The sequence below is a fragment of the Cydia amplana genome, chromosome 2, assembly GCF_948474715.1.
Source record: "Cydia amplana chromosome 2, ilCydAmpl1.1, whole genome shotgun sequence".
Taxonomy (NCBI): domain Eukaryota; kingdom Metazoa; phylum Arthropoda; class Insecta; order Lepidoptera; family Tortricidae; genus Cydia; species Cydia amplana.
This window is the reverse complement of record NC_086070.1, coordinates 15083567-15104833: the sequence shown is the minus strand read 5'-3', so window position 1 is coordinate 15104833 and position 21267 is coordinate 15083567. Positions and strand designations below refer to the sequence as shown.

The 21267-nt window shown below is 36.0% G+C and overlaps 1 protein-coding gene and 1 long non-coding RNA gene across 2 annotated transcripts in view; both read left to right on the top strand.

Annotated features, from left to right (window-relative positions):
• LOC134658847 (uncharacterized) overlaps positions 1–21267 on the top strand; it is a 367332-nt gene that overhangs the window by 97157 nt on the left and 248908 nt on the right. The window lies entirely within an intron of this gene.
• Positions 200–3883, top strand: LOC134662160 (odorant receptor Or2-like). The gene is made up of 5 exons (XM_063518426.1): positions 200–1045; positions 1157–1253; positions 1377–1481; positions 1909–2061; positions 3794–3883. The coding sequence occupies exons 1-5, from the start codon at positions 252–254 to the stop codon at positions 3851–3853; spliced, it is 1209 nt and encodes a 402-aa protein (XP_063374496.1). The 5' UTR covers positions 200–251; the 3' UTR covers positions 3854–3883.

The following is a 21267-nucleotide window of genomic DNA, read 5'->3' as shown; positions in this document are numbered from 1 at the left end:
AATAAATCTAATAATGCATACCTAAGGCATTTATTGATTTAATATTAATATAGTAGTAACGAGTGATAACGACTTGCGAGTTACAATTGACTACTAATTACGTTTACCGTTAAGTATCTTAATTAAGTTTACTGTTATTTAAGAACACCCCATCACTAATACAAAAGAGAAGGTATAAAAAGACATATTATTAAGGTCGTTTGTCACAATTATTTTCATTTCCTGGTGAAAAAACATAAGAACAATGTAAAATGATTAAATACGTTTTGAAAAAATTGGAAAATCCAAAACGACCCTTGCTTGGTCCCAATGTAAAAGCTTTACAATTTTGGGGACTTCTACTTCCAGAAAACGTAATTATGAGACATGTTTACATATGTCTACATATATCTATCATTTACTTTACGGCTACAGAATACGTGGATATATGGTTTATCAAATCGGACATGAATATGCTTTTGGAAAATCTTAAAATTACTATGTTGGCTAGTGTGAGTGTAGTAAAAGTATCGACCTTCTTGATTTGGCAAAATTCTTGGCGAGACATAATTGAGTATGTGACAGAAGCGGATTTAAACCAGCGAAAAAGTACAGACGAAACTAACCTAACCATTATTAAAAAAAATACAAAGTATTCGCGTAAAATTACATACCTTTATTGGTCGCTCATGTATACTACGGTTGTAATCGTTATGGTCCAGCCGATCATCAAATATGTACTTTCACAAACATATAGAGATAATGTCAAGAATGGAGAAGAATCATATATCCAAGTCGTGAGTTCTTGGGTTCCATTCGACAAAAATAAGATCAGTGGATATTTGGCTGCCTGCGCTTTCCAAAGCTACGCCGCTATATACGGTGGAGGTTGGATCACTTCATTTGACACTAACGCAATAGTGACTATGGTATTTTTTAAAGGAGAATTGCAGGTTCTAAGAAGAGACTCTGCAGAGATTTTTGGAACTGAAAATAATCCTGTATCTCGTGAGGAAGCAGAGAAGAGATTCAAAGAATGTCATATAAGACATGTTAACTTAATTAAGTAAGAATCATTTATTTTCTTGCAACACCAACTTATAAAACAGCTACTTGTGCCACATCCACTGCTATTACTCTTGTTATTTTTTAATTTTATTTCCATTTTTCTTTTCAGATATTCGAGTCTCTTTGACTCCTGCTTGTCGCCGATCATGCTTTTCTACATGTTTGTATGCTCAGTGATGCTCTGCGTAACTGCCTATCAGATAAGGGTAAGACCAACATATAAGACAAAACACTATAAGTAATTAAAATTCTCACAACGATTTCCAATGATTGATTTATCAGTAGGCAATCCTTCCTTCCAGTATAAAACATAAATCTTATAATTTCAGTTTGGAACTAGTATGATGCAAACGATATTACAAGTTGAATATCTCGTGTTCGGCGTGTCTCAACTCTTTATGTATTGCTGGCACAGCAACGATGTTATGTACACTGTAAGTAATTTCATGAAGTAATTCATTAAGCTCCACTTGCACCATCCCACTAATCCGGGGTTAACCCCGTTAACCCAGTGTGAAATTGTACTGGTAACCATGGTTATTGGTTTAACCGGTTAACCCCGGGTCATTGACTGGTGAAAGTGGCCCTGAGTTGTAGTGCAATTAATTCAAACTGTCATTAATTTAACAACAGTAAACATATACGTGATTTGAGTGCGGACTCGATTTACGTCCTATGCCTGATCTATAAAATATTTTCATATAGTGGGTTTTCACTTTTGTAGCATACAGAAATTCTGAAAAACAATTATATTTCAACAACTTAAACAATGTATGTTATAGCATATACTCGTAATGAAACAAACGAGGTGCTTTCATCCACTTTCGATGCGCTTAAATCGCTGATAAAGACTTGTTTCAGAGCCAGGAAGTAATTCAAGGCCCTTACGAAAGCAGATGGTGGTCTAAGAATGCTCTCCGCAAGGATCTCGTCATATTACTGGGGCAGTACCGCAAAGAAATTGTATTTTCTGCAGGGCCTTTCACCAATCTAACTCTACCCACTTTTATAAGTGTAAGTTGTTCTAAAAACTTATTTGACGAGTAGTATTATAAGGTACAGGTACTTTAAAGGTCAGGTACAGTAATTGTAGCATTTTTGCAGCTGCCATCGGGCCAATTTGCTATCATGCTACGAGGGGTATTCAAAATATTCTCGGTATGAGAATGAAAACAAACAAGTACGAAAAGTTTGATATTTTTATTTTTCAATATACTCCCCCCCTATGTTCATACACTTAAAAGATCGATCAATTATTTTTTTTAATCCCTCGTAAAAATATTTTTTATCTTTCGTGTAAAAATGCTCCTCCACTGCCGCCTTCAATGCTTCATCGTCAGAAAATTTATTTCCACGCAGATCCTTTTTAAGATTGGGGAGCAAAAAGAAGTCGCTGGGGGCTAAGTCCGGACTATACGGTGGGTGAGTAACAGTTTTAAACCCACGTTCAACAATAGCTGCCTTGGCAATATGAGCAGTATGGACGGGGGCGTTGTCATGCAGAAGCAGAATACCTTTGGTTAACTTTCCTCGCCTCTTTTCTTTAATTAAATCCTTTAATTGACGTAGAATGTTAGCGTAGTACTGTCCTGTGATATTTACACCTTTTTCTTTATAATCGATTAGTAATACTCCTTCACAATCCCAAAATATCGTGGCCATGACCTTGCCAGCTGAAGGGATGACCTTCAACTTCTTGGGATGAGCTGAACCCTTAATGTGCCACTGCATGGACTCTTGTTTACTCTCTGGGTCATAATGATGAACCCAGGTTTCATCTCCAGTAACTATTCTTTGCAGCACCTCATCAGGATTTTCACCGCACAGGTCAATAAAATCGGAACAACAAGCTACACGCATGTCTTTTTGAAGCCGAGTCAGCATTCGCGGAACCCATCTTGCACTTACTTTTGACATATTAAGATGGTCATGGATAATATCATGTACGGTACCAATAGAGAGATTGGTTACTTGTGCTATAGATTTTACCTTCACTCGACCATCTTCCAATATAAGTTTTTCCACTTTATCAATATTTTCTTGTGAAGTAGCTACTACAGGCCGGCCAGGTCTAGGGTCATCTTCAATACTCTCCCTTCCGCGTTTAAACTCGCTTGACCACTTTTGAATGGTAGATAAAGAAGGAGCAGACTCACGGTAAACACAATCCATTTCCTCTTTTATGGTTTTTTGATTTTTACCCTGTTTTGTCAAGAATTTTATCACGCATCGATGTTCTAATTTAGTTAACATTGTCAATTCGCACAGGATGTTCATGTTTGTTCAGCAATTGCAGAAAAACAAAAGACTATCTCGGTTCGAATTATACTTTTTTTTAATGTCAATGAATAAACCTTAGCGGCCAGTAACGAAAGAAATTTTAGAAGAGGTCGTAAGATATCAATACCGAGAATATTTTGAACGCCCCTCGTATTTAGTCGTGCATTTTCGTCGTACTTGTCCATACGTGTATTGGCGCAAGTGAGACGCACGATAGCTTAATAACATGATTCTAATATCACTCTGATGTTACTAGTAGATTCGAATTTATTTATGTACATAATATGATAATGCACCAGTAAATTATGAAATTAAGAATTTAATTTAAACGTTACTAAATTAGCCAAGTTTGAGGTTTAAATGCACAAACATGTGCTTTCCGCTAATGCATTAAATAATGGGTTTGCATAAATTAACAGTAAAAGTTAAATGAAAACATAAATCAAAACCTTTACATTTGTTTCAGATTTTGAAAGGTGCCTACAGCTACTACACATTGTTGACCAAGTCACAAATAGATATTTAAAAGTAGAACAGTTTCTGTAGGTATTTATACCTTAGGTACAAGTTCAATACAATAATTCGTTACCTAAGCACTAAAATACTTTATATCTGTGAATTTTCTCCTTTGTAAGTCTGTATTTTTCGAGTCTTTCTTAATCAGTCTAAATTGAATTTTAGTATATGTTTTTCTGTTTAGAACATCTTTTGGCTAACTTCCGACTGTATCATTAGATCAGCCCCATGTTAGTATATTATTGCATTGTCATTGAAATTACAAACTCCCATTACGGATCCCAATAAAAAAATAAATAGACGTGTCATTAAAGCCATGCACAGTTTCACCTTGGAGAATGTATCTGTTTTTTTTTCTATTGGCGTTATTGGCGTTTTCATGAGTCATTAATTTTTGAAAAACTATTAAGTATTTATTTTGGGAAAATAGGGATCTGTAACATCACAATAATGATAACAGATAATACATAAAATGACCCATTATGTCTGTTTGTCGAGGAATTTATCTGATCCCAGGATAATTGAAACGTGCTAAAGCTAATATCTCGCGGATTATATTATTTTTTTCCAATATTCTTTGTTTGCGTAAAAATCTGGTAAGATTCTTCTAGACTTGAATTAAACAACGATGAAATAAGATGTGAATGAAAAAAAAAGACAACATAAATATTTAGACTTGATAAGGATGTTAACGGTGCCGAGCGTTTATGTATCTGTAGCAGGTAAATTGTAAGAATCTGCCGTTTACATACGGTGTCGTCATTTTATACAAACGTTATTTGTAAAATTCTCGAAGGCAAATTGTAAAAAGTCGGCATTTTGTAAAATATCTTATGACATTAACAGCGCCGTTTGCAATTTGCCGCTTCATTTTGGTCGAAATAGTTCTTTAATTTACCACGCGTGGCGCTGTTCATCAAAACTATGAAAAACGCTGGGGTGTCCATCAAATCTGGAGTTTATTGGACTTATTAGGGGCCCATCGTGGGAGGCTTTTGGATCTGGGTGGCTCTGGGAGTGCGGAAGAGCAGCCTTTCCGCTCTCCCCTGTCGCCGACGGCGGCCAGCCTCACGGCCTGGCCACGACATTGGTCTAAAGCGACCGGCGGGGCGGCTGGCGGCGCGGAAAACGCGAGCGACCGCCAGGCATGCCACGTCAGCCACTCGCCTTGCTCGTTCCCGGGCTCCGTCATAGCGGGCAAGAGCTGAGGGGCTACCGCGAACCACGTTCGACGTGTTGCATCTCTGTCGCACTTGTAATTTCGTACGTAAGTGTGACAGGGAGGCAACACGTCGAACGTGGTTCGCGGTAGGCCTTCTTCTCTCCCTCCGCGCCTCCGATTTCGTAATTACTCTTTAGGGGTAGGACAGACAAGACCACGAGGATAGTGGGGTGCTCTGATTCCGTATGAGTGACCATTTAATTTTGGTAGCCGACTAGCCGTGAGGATGGTGGTGTGGTATAAAAATTAATATTATGTATTTGATAAAACAGCAAACCATGGTTACACTCAGACAACTATTACGTTTACGTTGACACAATTGAATGCACTAACTTTTTACACTAACGTTTATTAAGACCCGAAATGAGTTTTTGTTTTAATAATTGTATAGTTAATATTCAAAAATCAGAAAGTTCGCTACACATCACGTTAAAATAAGCGATATATAACTAGTATCTACACATCACGTTAAAATAAGCGATATATGTATTAACTAGTATACCAACTAGATTTTCAGGCATAGGTAATAATTTAACCCTTTAAATCGTATGCATAACAATGGATCAGAGCATAATAAATTCCGATACAAACATTTGCAAATCTATTTTAACAACCACCGTATATTCCGAAAATGTTTGCCAAAACAAAGGCACAGTGCGTTCAATTCCGCGTTAAAATTATGTAAATAGCAGGGACAGAGTGCTCAGGTGCCAAGTTTTTGTTTGTACCCAAAGTAATTTACATAGGTTGGTAAGAAAAATACTTGACACTTACTACTGAACACGTTTCGGTAGGCTTAGAGCTTTTTGCTCTAATAAGAAATAGTTTGACCTACATACATGGTATACAAAGTGTTTGCGTTTTATTTCGATTTAGATTAGTTACTGAAAGCTTTTATGATTCGCAAGGTTGCTTACGACAGCCAGCTGTTAAGGCCGCGTAGCCAACATGCTAATCGCTTACGCTCCGTAGCGAACGAAACGCAACCGTCAATGTCGCACTAATATGAGTAATATGGAAGAGAGATAGAGACACAAAGCGTATCGTTGTCTTAGCGCAAGCGATTGTCAGTGACAATCGCTTGCGCTAAGACAACGATACGCTTTGTTGTCACCTTGAATAGGCGGCAAGATGAGTTCTTATTTGTTAAGCCTTTTTCAGGATAGTACGATTTATCGACCACATACGCCCCAATAGAATTACAACTTTAGCATTACGATTTAAGTTGTCCTCAAAATAAAAGCTAGATTCATTGCGCATTGGAATATAAGAGATATTAATTATTTAAAACAAATCACAAGTAAAAACTTAAATATAAATACAAACTAAAAATATAAAAAATAACTACTTACTAAAACCCGGCTCGGGCTGTCCGTGACGCAAAGGTGCCCATCACGCTCGCTGCGTTGCCGCGTTGTGTTGCGATGGACAGCCTAATATAATATATTCCTGTAATCAAATAATATTTCGATTTTTTAGGAAAACCTTCTAGATTGGTGCGGCCTGGAAAAGGGTTAAGTACATTAGCTAAATTACATTTAAATCTACATAATCATATTAGTGTTCAGAAACGACAACGCCGTATGAAAATGAATGTACCTACGTATATTTTCCTTAATTAAAGTTTAGTTGGAAGTATGCTCCATGCCCTTACTAATTTCAATAGTAAGATAGTCGCATCTCTTAGATAAAGCCATGAAACTTGGCATGCGTGTAACTTATATGGCTGTAATAAAAAAGCTGAGGCAGCAATGTTATTGCGCTAAAATAATTGCGAATCAGCTTTGGTGTAGTCTCTTTCAATCAATCCTTATACGTACGTAGTTCTTCATTTACCACAGTATAGGTATCCTTTATACACTTAAAATACCAACAAACATAAATTTTAACACTGATTTAAACTTACACGATTTTTACACATTATTAAATTGTACACCGGGACTTAATCGCGTATCTTAGTTTTAAGATTTACCTCCGATTTAAGATAAATTTTGTAATGAACTAATAAGTAGGCAAGTGTGAACTAATATGGGTGGGCACTCATCATACTCAAATATATGTCCCGTAGCTCTTATGTGAGCGAATTAAGAACTATGGGATATATTTTTGAGTACCTAAGTTGTATGCACCCATATTTTTACACTTGACTGTACCTAGGTAATAACCGGAAATTATGAATACCTTTTACTACGTTCCTACGTTATACTATCTTTTTATTAAAGGGGTATTTTCTATGAATTTATTCGCGGATGAGTAACATTCCTCCCTGATATAATATATTATAATGTTATTAATTCCACCCACACCCCTCACGTTATGGTATGAATTTTTATAGCCACCGCTTATGCCTTGGAGGATACAACTAAACGGAGTAGCCATTAACAGGCTTTCCCCTCTGTCGAAAATAGGCGGCCAACGGTCATACACAATGTATGAACTGACGTTTATCTGACATGGCTATTTTTACGTTACGCATACATTTGACGTTCCCCTCCCCCGCAAAAATCGGCAGACTGTTTTGTACAGAAAATTACAGACATGGCGTCTCCGTTTGATTATATCCTCCAAGGCTTATGCATACCATCGCCCACACGTTAACTGTATATTAGTGGACCTTATGTCTTTTGTAACAAGGTCCACCGATGTACAGTTAAGAGTGTTGCTAATCGTTTCGGCCTTTCCAGAGAAAACCGTTAATTGAATTTTTTTGTGAAGTAGCGTTCATGATGGTTAAATTTTTTTTTTTTGTTATGGTTACCCAGCGGCTGTCCAGCTCTGTTGCTATGTTTCGCTTCGGGTCACACTTCTCAACCGATTCCCGTGAAATTTTGCGAGAAGGTTTAATAACTTTGAATGTATTTTTTCAGCAGGTGTATTTTCCTGGTTCGATGGTAGGTACTGAAAAATACTCAAGTCCCTATAGAGATACAATAGGTTTTATTTAGAAACATAGGTACTTAGTTAAAATTTAACGATGGAATAAAAACGAGAAATACAGGATAATTATAGCAATTGTACAGGACGGAGAACATATGAAACAGAATGAGATAAATAAATAAATATAAGAGGACCTCTTAAACAGATCATCCTAGCCCCAAACTAAGCAAAGTTTACTATTTATGGCTGCTAGGTGACGATAAATTTAACAATTTTGATGTTTGCATTCTTCATGTGAATTCATTATAACATAATTTTGCGTGCGTATACTCAGTGGCGCCCTTAGGATGTTTATTACATAGAATGTGGAAAATTTATAAAGACGATAGTATCCAGTCCAAGTTATGCATTATATTATAACTGTTTTAACTTGCTTGTTATCGTGTCTGCTAGAAGCTCGTGTAACACAGTGCCCTGCGGTCGAGATAACCCAATCTTGAGGAAAAAAAACAATGCTGCAAACAACATACACCGAAGGTATACCTACACAGTATGTTAGCATATTATACGATTACGAATGTGTAGGTTAACCAAAAATTAAGTTTTATCGAATTATAAATGTAGAGCCTACACATGTAATCTCACGAACAAACTGTCAAAAGTTCCACCTCAGAATAGGGATGATGACACATGTTGAATTTTATAACAAAATCTAGTAAAATAGATAGCAAACGAGCAATTTATCACAATAATGTGGATATTAAAATAAAATATTGAAAAATTACAAAATTACAGGACCTGAAAGTTTGAAAATTTAAGTTTTTTTTAACTTTCAAAAACGATAAATTAAAAGTAAGGGTACCATTCGATTCCTTACATTTCATCCAAAAAAATATTGTATAGCAACTATATACATAAACGCAATATTTCACCGACAAAAACGCAATTTTCTTGTTTTGTCCATACTACAAGATGGGCGATGACGTCATGGCCTCTGGCCGTTTTGTATAGGGCGTTTCGCGAGTGAAGTGCGACTGTCGGACTTTGACTACAATTTCTGACTTTTGTGTTACTTTAATGCAATGGGTCCCTTATAGACATTTGATCCTAAAAACAAACCCGATCTATTGATACCATAAAAAAAAAAATTAGTCATGTAGCCTATTGCGCCGATTGAATAAACCGACTGCGAAAAAGAAGGTCGTCTGTCGTCTACGGTCCAGTTCAAAACTGGATTTGATGATCTTTTGTTTGTATGTTAAAGCTAGGGGTGTTCTTTCCACGTGGAGCAGAGAGAGACAACCCGAAAGAAAAAGGAGATATCAAAATGATGAGACAATAATGAACATGTGTTTATTTTATCGGCAGCTGTAGAAAAAAATGTTGTAGATTAAATAATATTATGTCATTCTTGCAAAGGTTCGAACGCTCTCACAAAGACCTACTCTCAATTCTCTGAAAAAGTTCAACTGCAACAACAAAGAGCTGTTTTTCTCTCTTCGTGTTTTTCTTTCTGTCATATTACCTTTTTTGTACTCATTAGCTTTTTCTGACAAAAGTGAAGGCAAGTATCAGTTGGATGTCCGACTGCAACGTTCAAAGGGAATGTCTGGATAAATAAAAGAAACTAGTTATTCGAATAAAGGGCTTAGTAAAATTATCAGTCATGGAATTTTTAATTTAAAACAGTGAGCGGGCTTTTTAGGGTTCCGTAGCCAAATGGCAAAAAACGGAACCCTTATAGATTCGTCATGTCTGTCTGTCTATCTGTCCGTCTGTCCGTCTGTCCGTCTGTCCGTCCGTATGTCACAGCCACTTTTCTCCGAAACTATAAGAACTACACTGTTGAAACTTGGTAAGTACTTAGATGTATTCTGTGAACCGCATTAAGATGTTCACACAAAAATAGAAAAAAAAAACAAAAAATTTTTGGGGTTCCCCATACTTAGAACTGAAACTCAAAAAAATTTTTTTCATCAAACCCATACGTGTGGGGTATCTATGGATAGGTCTTCAAAAATAATATTGAGGTTTCTAATATCATTTTTTTCTAAACTAAATAGTTTGCGCGAGAGACACTTCTAAAGTGGTAAAATGTGTGTCCCCCCCCCCCTGTAACTTCTAAAATAAGAGAATGATAAAACTAAAAAAAATATATGATGTACATTATCATGTAAACTTCCACAGAAAATTGGTTTGAACGAGATCTAGTAAGTAGTTTTTTTTTTTAATACGTCATAAATCGCCTAAATACGGAACCCTTCATGGGCGAGTCCGACTCGCACTTGGCCGATTTTTTTATATAAAAGTTCTGCCTCTAAGTACAATCAACTTGTTTAATTTGTTTAAACCTTCACTTTAAATTAACATAGCCGTTAGTGATTTTATACAAAACGATCATCATTAACACACTCAATACAGTTTGTATCAATTAATTAATTGCTACTTACAAAATTTGTACAGACAGTGAAAACTAAGTCACTATACAAATTAATAGATAAAAGAAAAAGTATATGGGAGAAATAACAGGAAAATAATAAATTTCAAGTGACATCCAGAGTTTCACAATACAACTCACATGTCCGACGTATATTTGCCCACAAATAATATGTAAAATATCTGGGTGACCGAGCTTCGCTCGGAAAACATATAATAACTCGGAAATGCGCATTTTCCCAGAGATAAGACCTAGCTAGATCGATTTTTCGCCCCCGAAAACCTCTATATACCAAATTTCATCGAAATCGTTAGAGCCGTTTCCGAGATCCCCGAAATATATATATATATATATATAAATAAATAAACAAGAATTGCTCGTTTAAAGGTATTAGATTTGCGATACCTACTAAACTATTATAATTATAACGATTAATAGATGTTAAATAACTAACTTTATTCTTTATCACTACATAGTATAAAACAAAGTCGCTTCCCGCTGTCTGTCTGTCTATCTGTATATATGCTTAGATCTTTAAAACTACGCAACGGATTTTGATGCGGTTTTTTTTAAATAGATAGAGTGATTCAAGAGGAAGGTTTCTGTATAATTTGTTAACCCGTGCGAAGACGGGGCGGGTCGCTAGTATTATATATTATAACAATTCCACAATCCAAATTTCACTTAATTTTATATAACGAATAATATCTGGAACCCTTCTAAGTATTAGGGGAGCGGGGGGGGGGGGGATTGGAGCCTACTAAGAAAAATTGTTAATAAAAACGACATATGATTAAATTATAATATATTTCAAGTATGAACATAAACCTTGTTTATTTGAGTATCAGATAATCACGTTTTGAACCTGCTAAAGAAATGCTTTTTGGAAAAACAAATCAAAATATAAAAAAGTCATTCGCTCTCATTACCCCACACTTCGGAAAATGAGAGCCTAATAAATTTTCATAAGGGTAATGGGAGCCATAATTTAGAATCTTGCTGGATATGATTTTTACCATAACTAAATCAGCAAAACCTTACTCTGCTAATAAAGATAAATCTTTAGATCCTTTAGATCCTTCAGATCTTTAGATAGATCTTTAGATAAATCCTAGGCTCCCATTACCCGCTTACCTCCATTTTGATAAATAATTACATAAATATTTTAATCAGCTTTCTATCAGAATCGATTGAATGACACTTGATAGATGATTAATTTGTGTATGCAATGAATACAAACTTGTTCAACAATATCATATTTCCATGCTTATCTCGTCGCTGACAATTTGAACTTTTTGATAAGCACGGAACGAAAAAAAAACAACCGTCTCCTGCGACTCAATGCTGCACACCAACGAGTCGGCCACGTTACACGAACATTCCCGAAGGTCGAAGAACACGCCCGAGTGGTCACTCGTGCGCCAATAGGGGTAGTTTTCGGTAAAATACCATCGCTCTCATTACCCGATGGCTCTCATTACCCCCCGTTCCCTAACTCTTAATAAAACCAACGTTCAAAGTAAAATTCAAACTTAAGTATATATTGTGTTATTTTTTGCTCCTAAACAAACTCACTAAATACAAAAGTCATTTACCTCGTTTAGTCAAAGCTTTAGGAATATTTGTTTAAATCTCTCTTTACTTTACGGTCGTTTTTGCAGACACTCGACTGCTCACAGAATAGGTACTCAGCATTTTTCGAACAGTAGTTTCAAATCGCTAATTAACTAACAGAAAACTATAAATATTTATTATAATAACATGCATAATAGGTACCTCTTATATCACGAATTGATCAGAAAGCCTGTTGGTGGTTTTGTGTTTATTTACAATTCTGCTAATTATAAAATAAACCCAGTTGGTAATTAAGTGTAGGTAATATTTGTTGTGACTGTTGGACTTTATAAATTACCTTATCCCTGTGTTCTTAAAAAATAACAATAAAAATGTTTACACACTAGCACTATGCCAAATTTCAACTAAATTCGTTTAGCGGTCTAAGCGTGAAGAAGTAACAGACAGACAGAAAGACAGACAGACACACTTTTCGCATTTTATAATATTAGTATGGATTTTACCTGAGTAGGCCGGTAACGTACCAAGTGAAGTTTTATTTCCTATATGGCTGTTTTGTAAATGTTTGTGGCTAATTTCTTTTAAACTACCTTGTTACGATTTTTTTTATTTTAGCAAGCCTTTACAACAAAAGCATAAGCTTAAAATAAAGCAGTCATATAATTTTTATTTTAACTGTACATCTAGGTACTTTTGTCTGTGACCAGTGCTCTTAAAAGTTGGATCAGATCCAATAGCTCCGTGCAGTTCAAAAAGCGTATTTAGTATTTCGGTGAGGCTCTCATAAATGCGCTTGACTCGCTTCCTTTGAGGCATTCACAAGATCTCATTACTTTATTATATGTATTTACGGTTAAATGAGAGTTTTAGTTACGTAGGCATGTAGAGGTTTACAATTTTTTTTCATTTACCGTAAAATGGGGTGAGTTGGGTCAAAATTGAAATTCAAACCTCGATAACATTTTATTTTTACATATGAAAACTAAATGGTGTATACATATAATAAGTGTTCCGGACGTTTGTAGTTTAGTTTGATTTTATTTTGGGTAATTCCATTTCATAACTTTGACGATAAAGAGGAAAACCCACCTCACCCCGTAGTGCCTCGTATTTGGGGTGAGAGGGGTTTTCATACAAAGGTAATTTTGGAAGATGTTGGATCGATTTTTTTTTATTATGCTTATTACTATAGCTCCATTTTAAATTGGAATACATTATTTTTGTAGCAGTAGCCTTAAAATCCCTTCTCATCCCCCTCTCAAACCTTCTCTCCCCATTCATAACCCACCTCTCCCCGCCAAACCTACTCACCCCGTTTTACGGTACCGCATAAATTGTTGCCTATAGTAAAGCTTTTTAACGTTTCGTCATCATCATCGTCTTAAGCCACAAGGAGTAAAATATTATGCTCAATGGAGCAAATGGCATATAACTTAAGAAGAAAGGGGACGACCGCCCCGAAACCGCCTTTCCATACAAATGTAGTCCCTATTTTTTTCTCCTTCTCTCCTTGTTTCCGGATATTAACATTATTAAAAATATTTTTACACAATTTGATGTATTGTAATCATAGCTATTAGATTTTTTGGAATTATCTTATACCTTTAAACGAGCAAGTCTTGTATATTTATACAAGGTAATTCCGGGGTCGTGGAGCAAGCAAGGAGCATTTAGCTTAGTTTCTCCTAAGGATTACGATAGGTTAGGACTAACAAAATTCCTGTGGCTTATTTTAGTCATCACAGTAAAAAAAAAACTCTGGGATGATTTCAGATCATGTGACCCCTACTGTTATTGTTTATGTCAAGTGCATACTCTACAAGACTACAATCGTCGCAGATAAGGAGGTTGTTATGATGAAACTGATAAACAGATACGAAAAATTCCATCGATACCTACTATGATATTTTGTATTTTTGTTAAAAGTAAAATACATAATAAAAATTAAAACTTTATTAACACAAAATTTACAACACTAAATGTACTTCAAAAGTTGTTCAAAATGTGAACCCTGTTCCTGTATGCACAATTCCGCCCGTCGTCTAAGATTGCCCCTTAGTCTGTTTAGAGCAAAGTGATTTTGCTTAACCGTTTCAAAGACTAAAATGATTCGCTAGCGTAGCTCTTCTACGGTGTTAGATTCTTGCTCATACACCAACCGTTTTACCTCTGCCCAGAGAAAAAAGTCTAGCGGTGTGAGGTCGGGGCTGCGAGGTGGCCATGGAATAGGCCCAAGGCGACCGATTCATCGTTGGGGAAATTGTTCATTAAAATAATCACGAACCCGGTTATAAAAACCAGCCAAGTGCGAGTCGGACTCGCGCACGGAGGGTTCCGCACCATCAACAAAAAATAGAGCAAAACAAGCAAAAAAAAAAACGGTCACCCATCCAAGTACTGACCCCGCCCGACGTTGCTTAACTTCGGTCAAAAATCACGTTTGTTGTATGGGAGCCCCACTTAAATCTTTATTTTATTCTGTTTTTAGTATTTGTTGTTATAGCGGCAACAGAAATACATCATCTATGAAAATTTTAACTGTCTAGCTATCACGGTTCGCGAGATACAGCCTGGTGACAGACGGACGGACGGACGGACGGACGGACAGCGGAGTCTTAGTAATAGGGTCCCGTTTTTACCCTTTGGGTACGGAACCCTAAAAATGAGCAGGTGCACCATCATGTTGATAATGCAGGTTTTCTAAGTAAAGCTCCGGGACGCCTCGCAATAATTCCGGGACAACTTCTCGTAATAAATCAAGGTAATTCATACCAGTCAATCTGCCTTCGATGAAATGAGGGCCGATAACAACGTTATTAATAACTTCCGCCCAAACATTTAAACTAAATCGTGTTTGATATGCGTTTCTCCGAGTTAAATGCGGATTTTCTTCACTCCAAAAATGCTCGTTGTGGATATTGAACAAACCAAGACGCGTAAATGAACTCTCATCATTCCACAGGACATTTGTTTCTTTATTTTCTAAAATCCATCGACACAGGTTCATCCGTAAGGGAAGATCAGGGGCGGAGATATCTTGGACGGGTAGAAAATGGTATGCATGCAATTCAGTAGCGTTGAGCAGTTTCCAGACAAAACTTTGGCTGACATCGTACCTTCTAGCAGCTTGTCGGGTACTGCGTTGCGGATCTTGGTAAAAATATCTCAGTATGCGTTGATCCAGGTTTTCGGGGTAATCTCGCCTTCGTGGCCTATCACCACCTCGTGCTTGAGCGTGGGCTGGAACGCTGAACTGTCCGTAATCTCGAAGATTTTGCACCATTGCGTTAACCAAACGCCTGGTTGGTATTGGCAAATTGGGATAATGATGGTGAAAAATCTGCCGTGCTCTCACAGTGTTGTTCGTTTGATAGTAAAATTTTACCATATCTGATCGCTCGATATTTGAAAACGGGTACGGCGGAGGCATAATTAATTATTTTATTTATTTTATTTTAAAATCTTTGTTGACACGTTTATTGACTTTGACGTTCTGTGACATTATTACTCATAAATTATTAAGTATTCTATCAGACGGTTTGTTTTCAAAGAGGTTGTTTGAAAAAGTACGGTTCAAAATTTGAAAAGTACGGTGACCACGCATTTTCAGAAATTGTATTTTTTTAAATTAAAATAAGTAAATAATGAATCATCGGCATTTCAATTGAAATATATACAGGTAACATCGCAATCGTTTATTGAGTCTGAAAAAAAGGGTTGGGATCACGACTCCGAAATCACCCATATATATTTCGGGGTTCTCGGAAACGGCTTTAACGATTTCAACGAAATTTGCTATATAGTCTTGTCTCTGGGAAAACGCGCAATTTTGAGAATTATATGTTTTCCGAGCAAAGTTCGGCCACCCAGATATTTCATTATTATAAGATAGGAGTGCATTTAAAAACTTAAACCTGTTTTTCGCTCCTAACTTTTATATAATAATTAAAAAAAACTAAAAAATCAAACGGTAATGGCAAAGACTACGTTTGTATGAAGAATAGATCGTGCCCTTTCCTCTTACCGCACTCAGATGTAAGGTTTAGTCCCTTCTACTAATTGAAGTAACAAAAGTCACGCGTCTTAAGGACATCGAGAATTAGGTATCCAGTACTTACCTAGTAAATATATTAAAAACGGGTCACTCACGTATTTTAAGTCGAAAAACGCTCGACATGTTTCACTTCGTACCGAGAAGTGTCATCAGGAGCTTGCGTTTACGGTGACGGACCGGCGCAGACTGCGGGCCGCAGCTCTCCGCGCCCGATGACTCGGCGCAGGCGCCGGTGGCGGCAGGGGAGGCGAGAAACTACCCTCATTTATGGCATTATTGTCAAACAATGGTACTTACCTACCTATTACAATGCAACTACACATCATAATATATTACGAATAAGACATCTACTTACCGCTTTCTGAACCTAATGCGCCTTAATGTTAACACCTTAACACGGTACCGAACGACGAATACAAAAATAAAAGATAGTGATATAACTATTACACAAATCTTAACACCATACAAAACCCATACAAATCATAAGTATAACATTTTCTCTCCAAGTGCTCGCGGTGCGCGGGGAGTCGTAAACGTTTACGACGGAACTTACTGATGTGTAAGCGTCTGTCTGTACTGGAATCGTGTGATTCCACCCAGCGGCGTCGTTATGACAGATTTTAAGATAATTAATTCATAGGATTCCAAGTTCCGTAAAAGTTGCAAGGGGATTGATGCCATTCAGAGAAGCGAGTTAAGAAAATTATTTTGTGACTTGGTGAAATGTGTGTCTTGGTGTAATGTGAAAAGCATTTTGGCATCTGTTTCTATTGCGATTATTAAATTATTTGTATCGATTTTAGAAAAAGACAAATAGCATTTTAAACAATAATATTTGTACTCTCAAATACATTATAAAATAACGAAACAAAATGAAATTTCAAATTCACTGCTTACGTAATTACGTGTGGAATGTATAATTACAAATTTAACAAAAAATATAGTTTATAAATAAATCTAATTTATTTGCCATACCTACACCTTTTAGAGTTTTTCAAAAATATGTCCCTATATAAATCCGAAAAATCTTGATGTGCCCTCCATTCAACTGACATTTCAGATGTTCTTTTACACACAGCTCAAAATGAATGATACAGTTTTATAGAGTTGGTATTAGTTATCTCAAAAAAAAAACATTTTTAGGGTTCCGTACCTCAAAAGGAAAAAACGGAACCCTTATAGGATCATTCGTGCGTCTGTCTGTCTGTCCGACCATTGACGGTTTTTGTGTAATAATGTCCTAGTTATTTATTTTATATTTACTTATTTATTTAATTAAACTAAATAAGTATGTTTGAACACTTTGATCCCTGTATATGACTTGTAGCTAATTTTGAAGGTGACTGTACAAGATACCTCTTTAACTACCTATTTAAATTAAACAGGATGGCTCTTTTATTTAAATATGTGCAGAGACGAGTATTGTATGGGTGACTCTTAAATAGGTACTCATCTTTACGCTGAATACAGACATCGAATGTTGTTATAGCTTCAGATATTATGGAAGCAAGTAGGTACGTGGATGGGTATTTCTACTAAAAATATACGAATTCACGTTTAACTGTATTCTATACGAATGCAATTCGAAAGGTATGTCTCTTAACATCCCGAGGTTCCTATGAATCTGATAAAACGATTTATTTTACGAATAATCCAAGCTTAATACTCGTAAATGTATTATAGGTACATTGAATTCACTATCTGTGTAGTAGATAAATATATTTCAGGTACCTACTTTATTTTAATACAGTAAAGATCTCATTTCAGAAAAAAAAAACCTGAGATAATTATGTTCGAGTAATTTAATACCTAAATAAGGTCAGGTGGGGTAAGTAAGCCAGATTTATATTTTCTGTTTGAATGCAGACCAAAATTTAATCAGATGTTGCTTCACTACGGGCATCGACCGCAAACATCAGTAGAAAATTCATGTTTAAAGTATTCTCCCGAAATAAATTTCATTTGTGGTAAGGGCTACACAATATTTCATCAACAGGTACGTATCAGTAGATTTACCCATTGCTCTTACGCCGTACGGACATTTTTTCTGCTAAGAAGCTAAGAGAATGAAAGCCAGCCACAACAATAAAATCTAATAAGGGTCCGTATATAAATAAGTGCGAATTGACTGTCAGCGGGATGGCGCACTTCAATAAAGCGAAGCCGTCTCGTAAGAACAGCTACCGTAGATGCTTCATTTCTGTGATAGAAAACATTCGTGACATTGACGTGACAATAAAATATAATAATCCTACAGGTAATCATTTCAGGCTTTTCAGCACACGGACTTATAATATGCGCGAGTGTAACATAATATAAATCAATTTATTAAAGCAAACCAACCGAACGGAAAACGGAAAATGCAGAATGTTTTCATGTTTTTTTTTTTATTTGTTGGAATATTTAAGATTTACGAGTGCGATTTCAGTCCAAAATCAATTTGCAAAGCCTACTGACCAGTCAACTTTCAGGAAAAACCGTTGAAATATGTGATGTTATATCTATCTACCTTTAGAGAGATGGGCGGACGAACTTACAAAGTTTACAAACGACGACTGGACAAAAATAGCCCAAGATAGGAAAAAGTGGAGAGAAATGGAGGAGGCCTATACTCGTCGAGAGGTCTTTAATAATAATAAAAGTTAAAAAATAAATAATAATCATCAAATTCTATATCAATAATAATTGCATAATTGTAAAGTGTATAATTTAAATTTAATTGTATTGTATATATTATAATGTATTATTAAAGAAATAAAAGGCTTAAATAAATAAATAAATAAATAAATATCTACCGAGTTATGGCTTATTCTTCCAAAACTCAATAAAACCTTCTGACTCTGCTCACGTCCGCAAGATGGTGCGCCGTATGGCATGAATATTCAGTCGTAAGGAGTTTTAATTAACCGGCCGGGGTGAGCCCAACTATGGGATAATCCCGTTGAAGGGGCTCGTAATTGTTTTTGATAGTACAGGTATTTGGGTGTAATCTGGTAGTTAAGATGTAATTATGGGGGAAGATAAGACGGTGTGAAATATCTTTAGGAGAGCATTCATACCGTTTATTTAGTTTTTCATTGGCAATCGAATCTTAAATAATTGCAACGTTTTAATGTTGTGTAAATAGTAAAGTTTTTACTTTTTCTTAATTTTATCTAACTCATCTTCATGCCTTATGAAGGTCCGATAAAATAGTAGGTACTACTACTTACTTAATGCTTCTGTGTGACGCTGATGGGATCTGGATTATTAAAAAATATTTCCTACATTAAGTTTTACATTTCGTCCAGATAAAGTTATGTTGTTTTTGTATATACCTATAAACTACACTGCTCATGGAGGTATCTCGACTATTTTGTATACCTATTTTATCCTTTTTAGGGGCCCGTAGTCAAGTAGGAACCCTTATAGTTTCGCCATGTGCGTCTGTCAGAGGCTTTGCACCGTGATAGTTCGTGATTGAAAGCTGCAATTTTGGATGGATATATAAATCAATTATGCCCGCAAAGTGTCAAATAAAAACAAAAAAAAAATAAGGGTACCAATCCTACACGTAAAGTGGAGACTTTATTGTTAAGAGAATAAGAGTGCGTCAAGGTAATTTTGAACACCTCGCCCGCTTAGCAACTTCTGCTGCTAACTGTACATACCACTTACGTAATGTACTTAGCTTACGATTTACACGGGCTTTTCCATGTTCTGCCTACGAAGGTGTGCCTATCTAACAAACTCTATTTGATTTTCCAGCTTCTTGTACTAACACAGATACTAACTTTGCTAGCTCGGCTTGACTTTAACTACCTAGAGTTGGACTGGATGGAGATCTGGGTTGACACAAGCCCCAAGTTAAAAAATATATTAGTATATTGGCATATGTCGACGTGAAAATCATTAAAATAACAATACTAAATTGTGATTTAGTAAGTTTTATGATGGAACCTATTTTTTTAGGGTTCTGTACCCAAAGGGTAAAAGCGGGACCCTATTACTAAGACTCCGCTGTCCGTCTACCTGTCTGTCTGTCCGTCTGTCTGTCACCAGGCTGTAACTCATGAACCTGGATATTTATGATATCATAAGAACTGAATTATTTGAAAAACAAAATATCTAGTTTAAAACTGAATATATTTAAACAGAAACTCTCATTGAATTCTGGAAGCATTACGGTAAAAAACGACAAACTTGCTAAAATAAATTTGGACCACGTTTCAGTTTAAGAGATAAGATTAATAGAAAAGTTAACAAGAGTGGAGTTGCGATGCGAGCGGCGTTGAGCCAAAGTAAGAACACAGTGCGGGAGTAAGCGGGAGCGGGGCATAATTTTAGGTACATACGTATTAAGTATGAGGTGCATAGTATTAAGTATGTTGGTATGTCTGCATTTGTACATGCATATTTGTGAAGTTCTTTTAATTTGGCCTACTTTCTTCTCTGCTTTCAGTTACAGTTGTTTTGTTTGTGCAATAAATTAATTAGGGCGAGCGAAGCGAGCCCTATCACTATTCGACAAACTATGCATTCTTGTGGTACACTTTATGGAAAAACTACTGCACTGTTAGGTTTGAGATTTAACATAGCTAGTTAAATTCATGTCTAGATGTGTTAAAAAATAATAATAATATAATAACACTTTGTATTACTACTAGCGCCATCTGTTGGCAAAATAATAAATTAACATTCGTGCTAATGTTAATTATTTATTTCTCTAACAGATGGCGTTAGTAGTAAATAAATAAATAAATATTGAACATTTTTATACAAATTGACTAAGCCCAAGAAAAGCTCAAGAAGGTTTGTTGTGGGTACTCAAACAACGATATCTATGGTGGTGTTTTCAATTTCAATAACGTCTATGGCGCTTACGCCATTAACAACGATGAATACAAAAGTGGGTTAACATTTTGGATTCAGACCCACCTCGCTTCGCTTGGTTTGATTCCCAATTTAGCAATTAAGTTTCTGTGAATACCTACTAGAATGCGGAGGTCAATTCACTCGTATGTTTTGTGACGCTGATGAACTGATCAGTCATGTTGTGTTAGCAAACTTAAATCGGGTATTTTCAGTTCGAGAAACAGTTTTGGCGTCATTCATTTATTACATAAGACGATTTTGAGGTGAAGGGGGGTCGAACATATCTTATTTTTTCATTCTTTTTCTTACTTGGGGGAGGGAGGGGGTTTTCATAGTTCTTACGTAAGTAAGATCACAAAGATGCGATTTTTTTAATCTCTATGAAATTATAACGTTTAAAATAAT

What these genes read in the sequence shown, in the direction of transcription:
- LOC134662160 (XM_063518426.1), top strand. Translation starts at nt 252, where the DNA reads ATGATTAAATACGTTTTGAAAAAATTGGAAAATCCAAAACGACCCTTG. An exon ending in AGACATGTTAACTTAATTAA is followed by an intron (nt 1,046 to 1,156) that starts GTAAGAATCATT and finishes TTTTCTTTTCAG; the next exon opens with ATATTCGAGTCTCTTTGACT. An exon ending in CTCTACCCACTTTTATAAGT is followed by an intron (nt 2,062 to 3,793) that starts GTAAGTTGTTCT and finishes CATTTGTTTCAG; the next exon opens with ATTTTGAAAGGTGCCTACAG.